Source organism: Mobula birostris, chromosome 21 (genome assembly GCF_030028105.1).
Source record: "Mobula birostris isolate sMobBir1 chromosome 21, sMobBir1.hap1, whole genome shotgun sequence".
Lineage (NCBI taxonomy): Eukaryota > Metazoa > Chordata > Chondrichthyes > Myliobatiformes > Myliobatidae > Mobula > Mobula birostris.
Window position 1 is genome coordinate 51,092,292 of NC_092390.1, and position 17,666 is coordinate 51,109,957.

At 38.9% G+C, this 17,666-nt stretch overlaps 1 protein-coding gene across 4 annotated transcripts in view; it reads left to right on the top strand.

The window, feature by feature from the left end:
- The window catches only part of chst15 (carbohydrate (N-acetylgalactosamine 4-sulfate 6-O) sulfotransferase 15), a 108,793-nt gene extending 92,300 nt beyond the window's left edge, over nt 1-16,493 (top strand). For all 4 annotated transcript variants that reach the window (XM_072239463.1, XM_072239464.1, XM_072239465.1 and 1 more), the window contains exons 7-8: nt 2,749-2,896; nt 8,025-16,493. In XM_072239463.1, coding sequence (XP_072095564.1) covers nt 2,749-2,896; nt 8,025-8,212 — 336 coding nt within the window. In that variant the 3' untranslated portion in view covers nt 8,213-16,493. The remainder of the gene's footprint in view (nt 1-2,748; nt 2,897-8,024) is intronic.
- The last annotated feature ends 1,173 nt before the right edge of the window (nt 16,494-17,666 follow it).

Sequence of the window (17,666 nt, forward strand, 5' to 3'; positions counted from 1 at the left end):
TCTTTCTTTTTAATGTGGTCTAATGTTGTCCTTCTCTTCCAAGAAAGCTTAAAAAAACTATGTGATCTGTATTGTGAAATCGATAGTTCTTTATAAACACTTTCAATCATTTATGACTTACTGGGGCTAATGTTGGCCAAGTCCACAAATACGTAAACCTGATCCCACTTCTAGCTGTCAATCTCTTTTTTTTTATTGAGATATGCGTGGAATAGGCCTTTTCAGCTTTTCAAGTTACACTTCCCAGCAATCCCACACTTTAATCCTAGACTAATCACAGGACATTTACAATGACCAATTAACCTACCAACCGGCACTTCTTTGGACTGTGGAGGGAAACCATAACACCTGGAGGAAACCCACTTGGTCACAGGAGGAATGTACAAACTCCTTATAGACAGTGGCAGGCATTGAAACCAGGTCTTCTCTACTGTGTATGTACAGTCATCAGTAGTTTTCTAATAAACATCTTTGTATTTCAAAAGTAAAAAATTAATTATTATATTTTTGTGAAATGTACTCGTGTTTCACAAAAGGTGGCTTCCCTTCACTGCGGTTAGAAACGTAGAAACATAGAAAATAGGTGCAGGAGTAGGCCATTCGGCCCTTCAAGCCTGCACCACCATTCAGTATGATCATGGCTGATCATCCAACTCAGAACCCTGTACCAGCCTTCCCTCCATACCCCCAATCCCTTTAGCCACAAGGGCCATATCTAACTCCCTCTTAAATATAGCCATTGAACTGGCCTCAACTGTTTCCTGTGGCAGAGAATTCCACAGATTCACCACTCTCTGTGTGAAGAAGTTTTTCCTAATCTCGGTCCTAAAAGGCTTCCCCTTTATCCTGATGAAGTATCTCCTGCGTTACCTGCTTCTCAGTCTTGTGCTCTGACCTCATCTCCCTCCAAACAGTACAGAAATAGAACTCCTGTGGTCAGCACCTTTCACTCCAGCCTCATGCGTCTTCATTTTTTTTTTCCTTTTTGAATGTCTTAACCATGTACATATAGAAAACTCATTGACTGAGGAACTTGGCTTTGATCAACAATGCTACTCAAAGAGTAAAATTGATAGTTGTGCATGCCTTGTGCAATCTGTTTTTGTCAGATCTAGGGAGTTAAATGAACTGGTTACAGTTCTGTGCAAAAGTATTAGGTTAATATATAGCTAGGGTGCCTAACTATACTTAGTATATTTAGTATATTTGCACAATACTTAGTAATTTTATGTATTGCACTGTACTGCTGCAAAAAAAAAACAAATTTCATGGCATATGTAAGTGGTGATAAATCTGATTCTGATATGGGTCTCTATTATGAACTGAGACTGATAAGGGAGCAGGGAGAGGGACATCATGGTTGGGAATTGGGGAATGGAGATGGGAGGGAATGGGAAGCACCAGAGAGACACTCGGTAATTATCAATAAACCAATTGTTTGGAATCAAATTACCTTGCCTGGTGTCTCAGGGCTGAGTGAGTCTGCACCAGCGCCAACTCCCATCCCTGGTCCTCCTTCTCTGCCACACATCTCCCATGGCACTTTGCTCTCACTATTCTCAGCATCCTTTGTTCCCGCCAGATTCATACACTCACCCTCTCTCCCCGTTGACAAATACACCACTGTGCAAAAGTCTTAGACACCCAATACATGCCTAAGAGTTTTGCATAGTACTGTCCATTTTGACCTTTCAACTAGACTCCTAACGAAGGACCTAAACTGTGTATTTTTTCATAAAAAGAAAATGAAAGCTGCTAAAGACCAGGGACCAGGCATCCTGCATGTTTATTCTACAATGTCTGATACTGAAACATGTTAATAACTGCAACATTTCCTGCCTGAGAAGACAGAACATCCCTTGGCATCTTTTCATTAGTTGGCTCCCATTGGTCATTTCTGCACTTTTGTATTCAGCCTGTAAAATCCATGGGAAATTCTTATAACTTTTCACCATAATGGAGTATGTCAGAACACTAAACTGGTATTTTTATTGTTAATATTGAGATTTTTATGAAGTTACCGAAAATGTTTGGAAAAATCCCTTGGAAATCATCCTCACTATTTTGTTCTTGCCTCAGTTTAATGTCTTCCCCACTAGGAATTCCTGGTGTGAATTATCCGGGGAGAGCACTGCATTAATTGTGATGCAATTTTTTTCACGCACCTTAGCTTCTTCATTTGTTATGTGCCGTATGTGTCGTATGATGTAGGTGATCATGGTCTTTCCATCACCATGATGGTTTTTAGCAGATTTTTTTCTATGGAAGTTATTGTCTTCTTCTGGACAGAGTCTTTACAAGATGGGTGAACCCAGCCATTATCAATCCTTTTCAGAGATTGCCTGCCTGGCATCAGTGATCACATAACCAGAACTTGTGATATGCACCAGCTGCTTATACGACCATCCACCACCTGCTCCAATGGCCTCACATGGTCATGATTGGGGGGCTAAGCAGGTGCTACTCCTTGCCCAAGGATGACCTTCAGGGTAGCAGGGGGAAGGACTGCCTCGCACCTCGTTTGGTAGGGATGTTTCTCTACCTCGCCACCCAATTTTTTCAAGCACCATAGCAACTGATATGTAAAAAATACTTGACAAACCCAATGTTGATTTTCTTTGGAAGTATTCAATTATATCAGATGAAGCCGAAGGGCCTGTAATGTGCTGTACTATTCTATGTTCTATGTTCTATATTTTACATGGTGAACAGGGATAACATTTTGAAATTATATCTTGGCTGTTTCAGGTACGATTGCAGATTGGGTTATATGCTGTCTTCTTGTGGGACTGGTATGCTGTTTATAACCCAAACCAATTTCTTATTCTCCGGCTGGAAGAACATGCAGCTGATGTAAAGAATAGTATGGACAGGGTCTTCAGATTCTTGGATCTAGGTATGAATCCAATTAAAATGCATTTTAAGTTTTCAAAGAGCATGATTTAATGCAGTAAATCGTTGGTACCTGTACACTTCATAAAGCCTTCTGAGGTCAAAGCATTTAGTACTTCCAGTGCATTTAATGAAGTTGCCAATTTGCATACAATGGGCTGCAGCATTAATTTACTAATTTAGGACTGGTTCAAGTTCTATCTGAGTGGTAAAGTACAAATATCACATAAGATGTGTGTAAAGATTAAAGTAAATTTATTATCGAAGTGCATATATAGTATGGCACCATACACAACCCTGAGATTTATTTTCCTGCGGGCATACTCAGCAAATCTACAGAATAGTAACTATAACAGGATCAATGAAAGATCAACCAGAGTGCAGAAGATAACAGATTATGCCAATGCAAATATAAATAAATAGCAATAAACAAAGAGAACATGAAATAACAAGATAGCAAGTCTTTAAAGTGAGATTATTGGTTATGGTGAGTGCAGTTATCCCCTTTGGTCAGGACCCTGGTGGTTGAGGGGTAGTAACTGTTCTTGAACCTGATGGTGCGAGTCTTGAGGCTCTTGTACCCTCTACCCGATGGCAGCAGTGAGAAAAGAGCATGGCCTGGGTGGTAGGGATCTCTGATAATGGGTTCTGCTTTCCTTTGCCTGTGTTTCATGCCAATGTGTAATTATCTACTCGTTGATTAATGAGTCACCTGCCTAAAGTTGTCCTCCACTCCATCACTTCCAAGATGCCCTTTCCTATATCTTTTTTTTACATTTTTCAGTGAAACTCTTGCAATGAGTAAGAACTTCATTGAGGGAGTAAGAACCCAGGGTTGTGCAATTCCAATCCTTCAGAATTGTGCAGGGATTTCTGAGATTAAAAATTCATCTCCGGCTTCCAAAGACAGTAAAAAGGATCAGCCATGTTGTGGTACTTTACATTTGTTGCATATGTCTTGTACAGGAAGTATTGGTGCAGAAATTTTCCCATAAACTTATGTCCCCATTCTGCATCATACCCACCTCCCTTACGCTGCAGGCCATTGGAGCCATCTGTCTTCCTGCCCTCCATCAATAGCCTTCATGCATTGCAAGAGTGGCCTGCTAGTCCCTTATTACAGAATGAAGATAAGTAAGACTGAGAAGAGTAGTGTGAGCTGCCTTAATGACTATCACCCAGTAGCACTCACATCATTGGTGGTGAAATGCTTTGTGAGGTTGGTCATGGCTAGAAGGAACTGCTTCAGCAAGGACCTGAACCGACTGCAATTTGCCTATCGCCACAATCGGTCTCTGGCAGATACAATCTCAATGGCTCTTCACACGGCCTTAGATCACCTGGACAATACAAACACCTATGTCAGGATGCTGTTCGTTGACTATAGTTCAGAATTAACACCATCATTCTCACAACCCTCATCGATAAGCTACAGAACCTGGGCCTCTGGACCTGTCCCTAACCGGAAGACCACAATCTGTGCGGATCGGTGAATATATCTCCTCCTCACTGAAGATAAACACTGGTGCACCTCAGGAGTGTGTGATTAGCCCACTGCTCTATGACTATGAGCTAAAGGGAAGGAGCTGGTAGGCTGAGCTGCCCTATGCTTGCATTGCCACAAATCGCTTTCAAACCCTCAGTATGTCGAAATCAGCCAGTTGAGTTGTGTTGCAGCAACTACCTGGCACTCACTGTCAGTAAGACCAAAGGCTCGTTGTGGACTTCAGGAAGGGTAAGATGAGAGAACACAAACCAATCCTCATAGAGGGATCAGAAGTAGAGAGAGTGAGCAGTTTTAAGTTCCTGGGTGTCAAGGTCTCTGAGGATCTAACCTGGTCCCAACATATTGATGCAGTTATAAAGGAGGCAAGACAGTGGCTATACTTCATTAGGAGTTTGAAGTGATTTGGTTTGTCACCTTAAACACTTGAAAGCCTCTTTAGATGTACCATGGAGAACATTCTGACAGGTAGTGGGGGGGGGGGGGGTTGCTACTACACAGGACCGAAAGAAGCTACAGAAAGTTATAAAATTAGTCAGCTCAATCTTGGGTACTAGCCTCCGCTGTACCCAAGACAACTTCAAGGAGCTGTGCCTCAAAATGGCGATGTCCATTATTAAGGACCCCCATCACTTAGTGCATGCCCTCTTCTCATTGTTACCATCAGAAAGAAGTTATAGAAACCTAAAGGCATACACTCAGTGAATCAGGAAAGCTCCTTCCCCCCTGCCATCTGATTACTAAATGGATATTGAACCCATGAGCACTACCTCACTTTTTAAAAATATACATTATTTATGTTTTTCCACTATTTTTAATCTATTCATTATACATACCTACAGGTAGTTTCTGAGTCAATGAAATTTTCTGAACAGTAATCAGCATATTTTTACTGGTGAAGGAAGTAACGAATGTGAATAAGAATCAGATAAAAGCGTGATCGAGCAATAGGAAATGATCAAGCAGTTGAATGTTCTTAGTGCTAATTCATTAAGGTATATTCAATAAACCATTTGTAAACAGATGATTATTGTCTTATGACAGAATAGAAAATCCCATCCAGATACCAGAATTACCCTTTATAGATTTGTCTATTTTACATTAAATCTTCTCATAAAATATAGACTGTATGCCTTGCCATAAAGTTCTGCTATCACTTTAGGAAATGAATGTCCTTGTCCATAGGAAACACAAGTTGAGGGATTTACTTTGTTGAAATCTTCAATACAATTATTTTATTTCATTTCATTTGTTATGGTTATATAATTAGGGAGCCTAATCGCCTTACAGCAGACATGTCTTTTTAGGAATGGAGTTAAAGCAATGTATCCAATTCTGTTACAGTCTAATGATGAGGATGTGTAATTAATTAATTCTAATACACCATTAAACACCATTCATGATAACCTGTACAGTTTGCACCTGTCCTTGGTTAATGAGAGTAAGGTTTACAACAATAAAAGCAAAATACTGCAGACGCTAGAAATCAGAGTCCATCAATGATTGCTGTTGGTGCTCAGTCTGAATCTGTAAGAAAGGAATGGAATTAACATCTTAGATTGAGGAAATTTTACTGGGATTTTAGAGCTTTATTGTAAGTAGCTCAAACTGGGAATCTGGTGTTAAGTGCTGCTGAGCCACAAACTGATATTTACTTAGTGCCTGATATTAGTGACTGCCAATTTTCTGAATGACGATATGACCTGGTTAGCTGGTTATAATTTTTTTTATTTAGTGATACAGCGTGGAGTCAGCCCTTCTGGCCCTTGGAGCTGTGCTATCCCAGCAAACCCCAGCAACCCCAAATTAACCCTACCTAATCATGGGACAACTTACAATGATCAGATTAACCTACCAGGTACATCCTTGGACTGTGGGGGCGGGGGGACTGGATCAATTGGGGAAAGCCACCCCACAATCCATAGGGAGATCCCCACACAATCCACGGGGAGACCTCCACACAATTCACGGAGGGACCCCCACACAATCCACGGGGAGGACGTGCAGACTCTTTATAAAATGGTGCCGGAATTGAACTCTGAACTCGGAGCTGGAATGGTGCCGCGCAAACCGCTATGCTACTGCGGCACTTGTCGTATAGAAATGTGAGTATTTGTTCTGGATGTCACAGAAAATACCATAAGCCAATGAACCCATTTTACGATACTCACGTTCAGCATGAAACAATGGTGCATAGTTTTCTTGTACAACTTGAGCTTTAATTGCCCCAGGAATGAAACAAGATTTGTTATGTTAGCAGGCACAGTATTCGCCAGCCTACATTTCTACTTGAAGATGAAGCAGATTAGCAGTTTTGTGCTGAATGATGAATATTTTTTTTCAAACATTCCAGCTCATTAGGTTTCTAGAAGGAAATAACAGCATTGAAGACAGAACTTTTTAGTGGCCTAACAACCAAGCTTAAGGCATTCTTTTCCTTAAATTATAATATTTTGAAGCAGGAATGAGCCATTTGGCTCCAGCATTCATCGAAATCATGACTGATCTTCTGCCTTGATACAATTTTCCTGAATTATCTTTATATCCCTTGATATCCAGAAACCTATACATCTACTTTTTGAGTAAACTCAATGACTGAGCTATCATTATATAAACACTGGTGGAGAGACAACTCCTGTTTTGATTGCTGTCACTAATGGAAGCTGGTTACACTCATCCCATGTTGAAGTCATTGAAATCAAATGTCATGAGTTGACTTCACCCAGCAATTGCTGCACTTGCACTTGTTAAATATCAGTAATTAAAACAGCACATTTTCCCCCTAGGAATAGTATGGTATTGTGGCATTTATATTTAAGTTGTTAATAATATAGATTTCAAAGTGCAAACTCCAAAGTAAATTTGTTAACAAATTACATATATGTCACCATGAGATTAATTTTCTTGTGGGCATACTCAGTAATTCCATAAAATAATAACCATAACATAATCAATGAGAGACCACTCAACTAGGGCACTTAACCAGAGTGCAGAAGACAACAAACTGTGCAAATACAAAAATAAGAAATAATAATCATAAATAAATAAGCAATAAATATTGAGAACATGCGGTGAAGAGTCCTTGAAAGTCAGTCCATTGATTGTGGGAACATTTCAGTGATGGGGCAAGTGAAGTTGAGTGAAGTCATCCTCTTTGGTTCAAGAGCTGATGGTTGAGGGGTGATAACTGTTCCTGAACCTGGTGGTGTGAGTCCTGAGGCTCCTGTACTTTCTTCCTGATGGCAGCAGCAAGCAGAGAGCGTGTCCTGATAGTGGGTCCCTGATGATGGATGCTGCCTTCTGTGACAGTGTTTCATGGAGATGTGCTCAATGGATTTTTGAGCATTCATGGCTAATGAATTATTAGGTTCAGCAATTACTTGTCAATTGCACCAAGCCATGGTATTAATGGAAAGGTTGATCTGTTTGGTCCTTCTGATGCCTCATAGCCCCAACTTGCTGGCATAAAGCAAACACAATAGATTTTTTTTCTCTAAACTTATGTGATAATGAAATAAAAGTTGAATTGTTGAGAGAATAAAGACAAGTGTGGCCATATGCAGAGGGTGAAAATTATTGTGCCAATATTTGTCTTTTCTTCTAAAGCTCTACTGCTACTTTTCAACAGGAAATTTGACAGAGAAACAGGAGGCAGCCATTATAAACAACCCAGCATCAAATACCAGACGTCCCAAAGACAAAAGCCTTGGGCCTATGTTACCAGAAACCAGGAAGATCTTAGAGGAATTCTACAGACCCTTTAACGAACAGCTGGCTTTGCTACTTAACAACGATTCTTTCTTGTGGGAAAAATAAATACAGACCAAATTCACGAAGCTGAAAAATATTAACTGTTTTATACTATGTGGTCCTGGAATATTCAACAGTACATTGACGGTAGAGTTGAAAATTTAGTTTTTGAGTTTATTTTTAAACTCTTACACGAAGACTTGATCAAAATTCAACAAGTGTCTTGTTTAAAGTTTAACCCTCATGATTTTAACGAGGAACATTTTCCAAATTCCTTCACGTAACATTTCCATGGAATATTTAGGATTATATTATTTGACACTGTGATAAATTCAAATTCTTAATCTGTGTACTTTTTAAAAAATGTAATCCCCATGTGATTTTAAATATTTTGTAGGAGTTTCAATTACATGTGTATTTGGTAAAATTGAAATATTCATAAATGTCTTCTAATATTGCTGCCAAATATAAATAATGAGATTTCAATAATGGTGCCTACTTTAGTCTTCCAGTAACTTATATAGTACATAACTTCATAATAGTTTGCTACAGGAGTTTCTATTTGTGTCGTCGTTCATCTTACCACTCCCTGTTGTTTTATATCTGAGAACTAGAGTTTGAGAAGCATCATCTCCAATAACTGTTCTAAAAAAAATATCAGTTTCATGTCCTGTTCTTTGCATGTTTTTAATCAAATAATTGAGTTGTTTTATTCTGGTTGCTTCTAAACAGATGAATGATTGAATTATTACATCTATGGGACCAAGCTAGACAAAATGCAGTTTTCCCACCTGGGTTCTGGTGCACGGCAGGCCTCTTTCAGTGTGTTTCACTCAGTGGTTGGTACACACTGAAGCTTTAACTGCATATTATAGAAAAATATCCATGACTGACTTACACAGGGAAGCAATTTTTTGTTCAAGTTTGCAATGTTAGGAGTAGCAGTGCCCCCTGTTGTTAAAAGGTTGCTATTTGGAAAATCCATTCAGCTCTATGCTGGCTCAAAGGAAACTCAGATATTTGTAATAATGGATACAAATTCTATAATGAAATGAAAAAAACACCCTACAGAGTCTTGTCAGCTCCAAGGAGAAAATACTGATTTATTATTCTTTGCGACTCTTGAACATTTTTAACCAATGGGGACCTTTAGTTTAGTTGGTGAAATATTTATATTTTTGAGAGTACTAATATTTTTCTAAGATAATTTTTATGTTCAACTAGGTAACAGCACTAGAACAATGCTTGTCCCTGTTATTCAGTCCGTTATTTCCAGGCCATTTCCGAAGTAAAACAGTTTATTTTTTCAAGTTTTCTCTCAAAAATTAACGAGAATTCATTAATGAAGAACTAGTTTAAAAATAAGTAATCCCTGGTTAAATGTAATATCACTAATAATTTCATAATTCTAGTATTAGAATGGCTCTGCTTTGTCCTTGGGACAGACTATTAGTGACATCCTGTGTTACAGACAGTTTTCATACTCCGCATTGTACATTCGATTGAGATTGCACAAATTCAGTTGTTTTGACCTTTCAATGGGCAGAGTGATTATTAATCCTTTGATCAGGTTTGCATTTGAAGGCAAGTGCCAGAGGTTTAAGGATAGAGTAATAGATTTATGTACAGTTCCACTTTTTGTTTTGCACTCCTTTCAAACCATTCATTTTGAATTGTTTACTGTATATTCTAAGGTACTTTGTGGAAAAAATCATAAACCTCCTTTAAGTTGCTATGCAATATTATTGTCACAATTCAGTTTGTCCAATGTTATTTTTGGTTCTGTTCTGCTGTCTTTGATTATCATTGTTTGGTTTTCTGTTGCTAATTGTGATAACTGACAGCTGTGTTCTTGTGGACTACCCTCCTAGTTACTGTCTCATTCTACACCACCACCTTTTGGACGGCTCGATATTTAGTCCACTCCAACACATAGAAAACAGATCTATTAGATAACAGAGAGAGAGAAAGAGGGAAAAGAGAAAGAGAGAGAAGTATTTGGTTAATACCTCCAGAGACAGAGACCTATTAGGATTTGAAGCCTTTATTAAGTTAAACACCATTTTTTTCCATTTAAGAATTAGCATTCACCCAAGTGAGCATTTGAATTCATTTTAAATGTTAATTTGAAATTACTTCTGGACCAGTTACATAAAGAAGTGAATTTTTGTTAATTTTATTCTATTTTTCTCTATTTTAAAATCTAAAAACTAATTATGAAATGTGTGATGACTATATTGTGATACAAAGTTAGCAGTATTACACCTACACAAGTGGAGATAAATCCTGACATCCCTGCCCTAAAAAAATATGCTGATGGCATTCATGTTACCATGCAACTAGGGATGGGCAACAAATGCTGCTTTAGCTGGTGACGCCCAAAAATAAAAAAAATGTAAAAGGTTTCTTGCATAGTTTCAAGACATCAAGCCATTACTTTCTTTGGTGCCATGTAATTACCTATGTTATCCATCATGGATTTGATAATTATATGGACTTTTTTTCCATATAAACACAATTAATCTAACTCCAGATTAAAGAAGATGAAAGTATTTTCATGTGGAAATACCCTGCATTGCTCTATGAAAAACAGTAAAGTATTTGCAGATGATTCTTGTGCTAATGACTAGATTTCCATTCAGGGTTATGAGTATTTAAGTGGGAATGTAAACCAACTATAGTATGAGAACTGTTTAGTCATAGTTCCTTGCAAACTGTAGGGATGGATATTCTTGACTTTCTTGTGGCTATTTTCCTGTCAGATCGGGAAAGGTGATGAAATAAAGGCTTCAGATTAAATTACGAACATATATCTGGGGTGTGGATTTTGGCGTTGTCAGGTTTGAGGAGGAGTGTTGCCAATACTTGACCCTGCTGTGTATAAGATGATGAGAAGCATTGATCATGTAGATAGTCAGAGGCTTTTTCCCAGGGCTGAAATGGCTAGCACGAGAGAGCACAGTTTTAAGGTGCTTGAAGGTAGGTACAGAGGAGATGTCAGGGGTAAGTTTTTTTACACAAGAGTGGTGAGTGCATGGAATGGGTTGCCAGTGACAGTAGTGGAAGCAGATACGACAGGTTCTTTTAAGAGACTCCTGGACAGATATATGCTCAGAAAAATAGAGGGCTATGGGTAACCCTAGGTAATTTCTCAGGTAAGGATATGTTTGGCACAGCTTTGTGGGCCGTAGGGCCTGTATCGTGCTGTGGGTTTTGTATGTTTCTATGTTTTGATGCTGTTTCAAATAAGATCTGGCCACATGTGGGATGGGGCCTCCTTGTTAGACTCATAGAGTGTTATAGAAGTACAACACGGAAACAGGCCATTCAGCCCATCTAGTCTGTGCCGAAACCATATAAACTGTTCCCAGCCTCCAACGGTAATATTATTAACTAATATCAGTTTATGCATGTCAGTTCATAGAACCATTTCCCCCTGCAAAGAAATCCAACCTTTCTAAACTGATGGGTTCACATCTAACTGGTGAGGTCATTTCCTGTGATGAGCTCTCCATGACAATGGATGATGTAATCAATGTCAGACTTCACTAGTTAGTGCACAGTAGGACTGATGCCCACAATAAATGATCTACAGATGATGAAACTTCTTTTCCTCAGGATTTATGAAGCCCCAAACTTTGGAAGTAAATTAATCTGTTCCTTTGATGCCTAAAGAAATGCATCTATTTCTATCATTCAAAGCAACACACACAGAGAAAATGCTGGAGGAACTGAGCAGGTCAGGCAGCATCTATGGAAATGAGTAAATGGTCGAGACGCTTCATAAGGACTAGAAAGGGAGGGGGAAAACACCAGAATAAAGCGATGGAGTGATAATGCAAGCATGGGCCATTTGGCCCATCACAACCATACTGACCTAATTGCCCATCTACACTATTCTCAGTTGTCAGCATTAGGGCCATATCCTTTAATGCATTCCTAGTCCTGATTCAGGATCTCATCCTGAAAGATTACTCATCTCTTTGCCTCCCCAGATGTTGCCTGACCTGATGAGTGTGCTTGTAGCTCTGTCTGTCCCTGGCCTATTTAAGTATCTGTCAAGCGCCTCTTAAACATAGTGATTGCATGGAGCCCACGACCTCTGTTGGCAGTTCATTCCAGACGTCAATCACCCTCAGCAAAAAGTTTATCCCTACCTACCTTAAGGTTCCTTGTAAAACTTCTCTCATCTTAAAACCATGTCCTCTTGTTCTTGATACCTGTTCTTAATGCTGCCTTCACGTGTCAGGTTGTCAATCTTTCCATCCAGGATACTCTGTGGCTGGTAAGTGAAGACTAACACAATGGGCTGCTCTAACGTTTGTTCTGCACCAAGCCTATTCCACAGCTCTGACGTGACCTGCAGGAAGTTTATCATTGAGTTTCTCCACTGTGAAGGAAACGACGAGAAATGTGCCAACTTCAAAGTGAACCTGTCACTGAAGAATGACCATCGTGTTCTTTTCAAGTTGATCCCAAGGAACTGTGATAGCAACAATTCCCATTGAAAGGGATAATAACTTACTGGCTGATACATGCACGGTGGATAAATGTTCTGAGTTACCGGAATTTGGGATAAACATATGATAGTAATGCAATTGCAGTGGCACGGTAGCATGGTGGTTAGCACAATGCTTTACAGTACCAGTGACCTGGGTTCAATTCCCACAGCGGCCTGTAAGGAGTTTGTATGTTCTCCTTTTGACCGGGTTTCCTCATACAGTCCACGATTAGTGGGTTAATTGGTTATTAGCTATACTTCAGCTCATCTAGTCCACCTTCTCCCATTGATCTGCACTGGGACCATAGCCCTCCGTACCCCTACCATCCAGGTACCTATTCAAACTTGTCTTGAATGCTGAGATCGAGCTTGCATGCACCTCTTGAGCTGGTAGCTCGTTCCACACTCTGAGGACCCTCTGAGTGAAGAAGTTTCCCTTATGTTCTCCTGTAGGTAGTCCCATGATTAGGCTGGGCTTAAATCCTGGGATTGCTGGGCAGCGCAGCTTGAAAGGCTGTATATCAATAAAAAAACATTTGATTGCTATTTAATGAAATGTGCTCACGTCCGGTATGAACAGGATCTGGAGGGGTGGTAATGTCCTTCATAGCTTCATGTGCCCAGAAAGATTCCTCTCTTTCCATGAATATGGTTAAAAGACAATGTAAATGACCATTCTGGCATTCTCTCTGCTGTTATGGTGGGAAATTAGAAGAAACCCTTATTGATGAAATTGTGTATGTGAAGTGATATTAAGCTCTTGAATTGCATGTCGATCTAAACACAAGCAAGAGGCAGGAGAGTGGTGAGGAAGAAAGTGGAATCGTGTTTATTGTCACTGATATGACATGAAGTTTGTTGTTTTGAAGTAGCAATACAGGTCAAGACAAAAATCTACCATAAGCTACCAAAATATGTAAATAGTGCAAAAGGAGAATAATGAGGTATTGTTTATGGACCATTCCGGAATCTGATGGCGGGAAAAAGAAGCTGTTTCTAAAACATTGACTCTTGGTCTTCAGGCTCCTGTACATCCTCCCTGATGGTAGTAATGAGAAGAGGACATGTCCCGGATGGCTGAGGGTCTTTAATGATGGATGCCGCTTTCTTGAAATGGTTGAAATCCTGCTAATCACAAAATCTTGAAGTGAATTGTTTCAAGCATTGCTGAAGGAAGGTTTTATAAATGAGTTAAATAAGGTCAAAGATATAGGGGCAAAATTAGGCCTTTCACCTCATGAAGTCTGGTCAACCATTACATCATTGCTGATTTTTTTTCCAACCCCATTCTCCTGCCTTCTTGCTATGACCCTTAACCTTATCTATCAAGATCCTATCAATTTCTTTTCTACAAGTGACTGGATGAACTCGAGTCAGTGTTGATTGGCACATAGAAGGATTTTAAGTCTGTGGCACTTTTCTGCCTTTGGATGCAGCCAATTTGTAGCCTAAATCCCCTCAACCACAAATCCTCAATGTGCTTTACTGGGAAAAGATCAATAACAACATTATTCTTAAGAAGCGTCCATTAGGTAGCACCATTAGTTGTACTGTTTTACAAATGAAAACATGACATGTTGAGAGCAAGTCATTATAACCAAAACTTATTGTAGATCAAGGGTTCCCAAACTTTTTTATCCAACGGACCTCTACCATTAACTGAGGGATCCGTGAACCCCGGGTTGGGGGCCCCTGCTGTAGATACTTAAAATTGTGTATAGTTTGTGATTTCCTTTCTTCTCATTGGTGGTATTGTGGTTAGTGTAATCCTATTACAGCCCAGAGTTCAATTCTGCTGCTTTCTGTAAAAAGTTTGTATCTCCTTCCCGTGAGTGCATATGTTTCCTCCAGAATTTCCGGTTTCCTTCCACAGCCCAAAGACGTATTGGTTAGTAGGTTAATTGGTCATTGTAAATTGTCCTGTGATTAGGCAAGCGCTAAGTAGTTGGGTTTCTGGTGGTGCAGCTCACTGGGCTAAGAGGGCCTGTTCTACACTGTATCTCTAAGTAAAATAAATAATTACTTGCTGGAGTACGAATTCCTAGGTTGCTTTCAAACTAGTATTCATAGTGGAGATGTGAGTGTGATACAAAGCACAATGGGAGCTTCATTGTTTCCACGCATTAGCAGTTACTGTTTGATTCATGCAGTAGAGTTAGCATGATTCCTCAAAGTGGTAACATGCAGTTATGAATTCTTTGAAAACCTGCTGTTAGGCTGCTGCAGCTTCGATGCACCTGAACATTGTGATTTTACTGGAAGAAAGCCAGGTACGAGAATTTAAAAATGTGTCTTCAACAAGCAATTTTTATACACATTTGAACTTCACAAACCTTAATTATTAAAGGATGCCATGGAATGTACATCCTGTTGATTGTAGATTATTGGGTTTTGATAATATAAGCACATATTTTACAGCATATGCTGTATGAAAGCATAAAGCTATTTAGCACATACTCATAAATAGTGTCAATAAAACATTGGTATGTATCAAATTATTATATAGCATATGATGTTCATTTGCAGTAATACTAATATAATATTTTTATAGCTGTGCTGCCCATGAACATTTTCCTGTTATCTCCTAAAAACTATAACTTATAACTATTCTCCCAACTAACTTGACACTTTCATTGTTAATGCCAATGATAATATCACTTCAGTTCCATAATCTGATGGTTGCAACTTAGTTCGAGGCAGGTATAATAATCACATTGCCCGCATACACATTATGGGATGTAGTGTAGTCTAAATTACTTATAATGTTCCTTACTAAAGACCTGGCATGGCAGTAATATACTTATATAAAAAGCTAATCTTATGAAATGCAAACCTTATGAAAGTATTAATACATACCTGTGTTGAGTGATTCTGAATTTGATCCGTATTATGTTGAGCACCGCATCAAATGTATTTTAGAATATATATTGAATTTGTTACCTTGCACAAACCAAATGATTAAAGTATATATTTTTCTAATTATCTTGTTTACCCTGAAGTAGTTACATAATGTATTGCAAAGCAATGTTTAATCACAGCTAAACTGTTTACGTATTTCAACAAACCGTGTAAACATTTCACTGGACAATTAATTTTTGCCATTAAAACTTGACAGAAATCAGCTTTATTGAAAATGTACAACAAAACAGTAATTTATAAGATTAACATGGTTTATCAAACACTGGCCATTTTACTGATTCTGGCCCTATAAAAGCATTAGTAAAATGACATACATTAATGTCTATTTTTAAAGGAACATTAGACAGAATGAAACAGTAAATCAACTTTGGCAAGTTGCAGGAATCCAGCCCAGACTGAAGAGAATAATGTTTCTATCATTGTTCTTTCAAAGGATTTTCTCAATCTTCCACTGCAAATATGGTGAAAATTTACCAGGAACCACACAGCTAACCACACAAAGAGTTAGCCTGCATTATTTGTCTTTTCCCAAACCTCTGTCAGCATGAAGGGGGGAATTTTGGAGTGCTGTGCAGAAACTCCAGATATCTGTGCTTATCTGTAGAGTTCCAACAGCTTAGGTGGTTTCCATCGTCGCAGGTCCATACCAACTTTAATTTACCACAGGTGGCATACTCAGTCAACTTTACAGGTGTCTTACCACATAGCCTTCAATGCTGACACCCTGTTGTATACAACATTGGCACAATTGTTTCTTATTTTAAAACTGCCAGATTTATTGGACTACGTAACTGCTTTCAAAACATTAAGTTGATTTATAATTCAATATTTAAATGCCAACTATTTTTTTCACTGAGCAGGATTCTTGTGCTTGTAAGTCATATTTTCATTAAGCATTGAAACACTGTTGCATTGTATTCTCAATAATAAAGCATTATCTATTTGTTTCACAATTTCTTGTTCTTTTCTACTGTAGCTTTTAAATGAGAGATACCCTACAAGCCATAGGAACAAGAACAGGGCAGTTAAACATTCAAGCCTTATCTACCAGTTAGCTATCATGGTTAATTTGTGCCATAATGTCTTGCCCCATCCAAATTCAAAGTAAATTTATTATCAAAGTACATATAAGTCACCATATACAACCCTGAGATTCATTTTATGGCATTAAACCAGAGTGCAGAACACAAGAAACTGCAAATACAGGAGATGAAATAATACTAATAAATAAGCAATAAATATTGAGAGCATGAGTTGAAGAATCCTTGAAGGTGAGTCCATTGGTTGTGCGAATATTTTAATGATGGGAGCAAGTGAATTCTTGAGGTATCAAAAACATATCAGGGTAAAAACTTAACAACACACACAGTTTCAATTATAGTTTGTGAATAAGAGTTCTGAATTTGTACCTTCCTGTAGGTCAAAATATTTCTTTAGTTCATTCCTGGAAGTCCACTCTAGTTTTTTAGCCTACGTTTAAGAGCCAGAATCAGTTACTACCAGAAACCATGACAGACTTGGCTGAATATTTGCGAACACGCCAAGTGTGGTACAAGTTTGGAGGAGTATTATGGAAACACATAATTTGTGGAATCTCAGGTGTGCAGGCTCAAACGAGACTGCTCAGTGTTACTCAACATCAATCAGATGTTCATATTACCCAAGCAACGGAGAAAGATGTAAGCAAGCAAAGGATTTGCAACGTCACTCAGCAAAGGCTTAGGGTGTTAACATGTTGGGGCTTAGCTCTTCCAAGGAAAGGAGGAGTAGTTATTGTTGTGACCATCAACAGCGGGCTAATAAGCAGCACACACAAAATGCTGGAGGAACTGAGCAGGTCAGGCAGCATCTATGGAAATGTATTAACAGTTGACATTTTGGGCTGCGACTGTTCTTCAGGACTGGAAAGGAAGGAGGAAGATGTCAGTATATAAAGGAGGAGGAAGGGAAGGAGGATAGCGAGAAAGTGATAGGTGAAGCCAAGTGGTTAGGAAAGGAAAAGGGCTGGAGAGAAAGGCGTGGATCACTGAAGAAAGGGAAGGAGGAGGGGACCCAGGGGGCGGTGATAGGCAGGTAAGAAGAGGTAAGAGGCCAGAATAG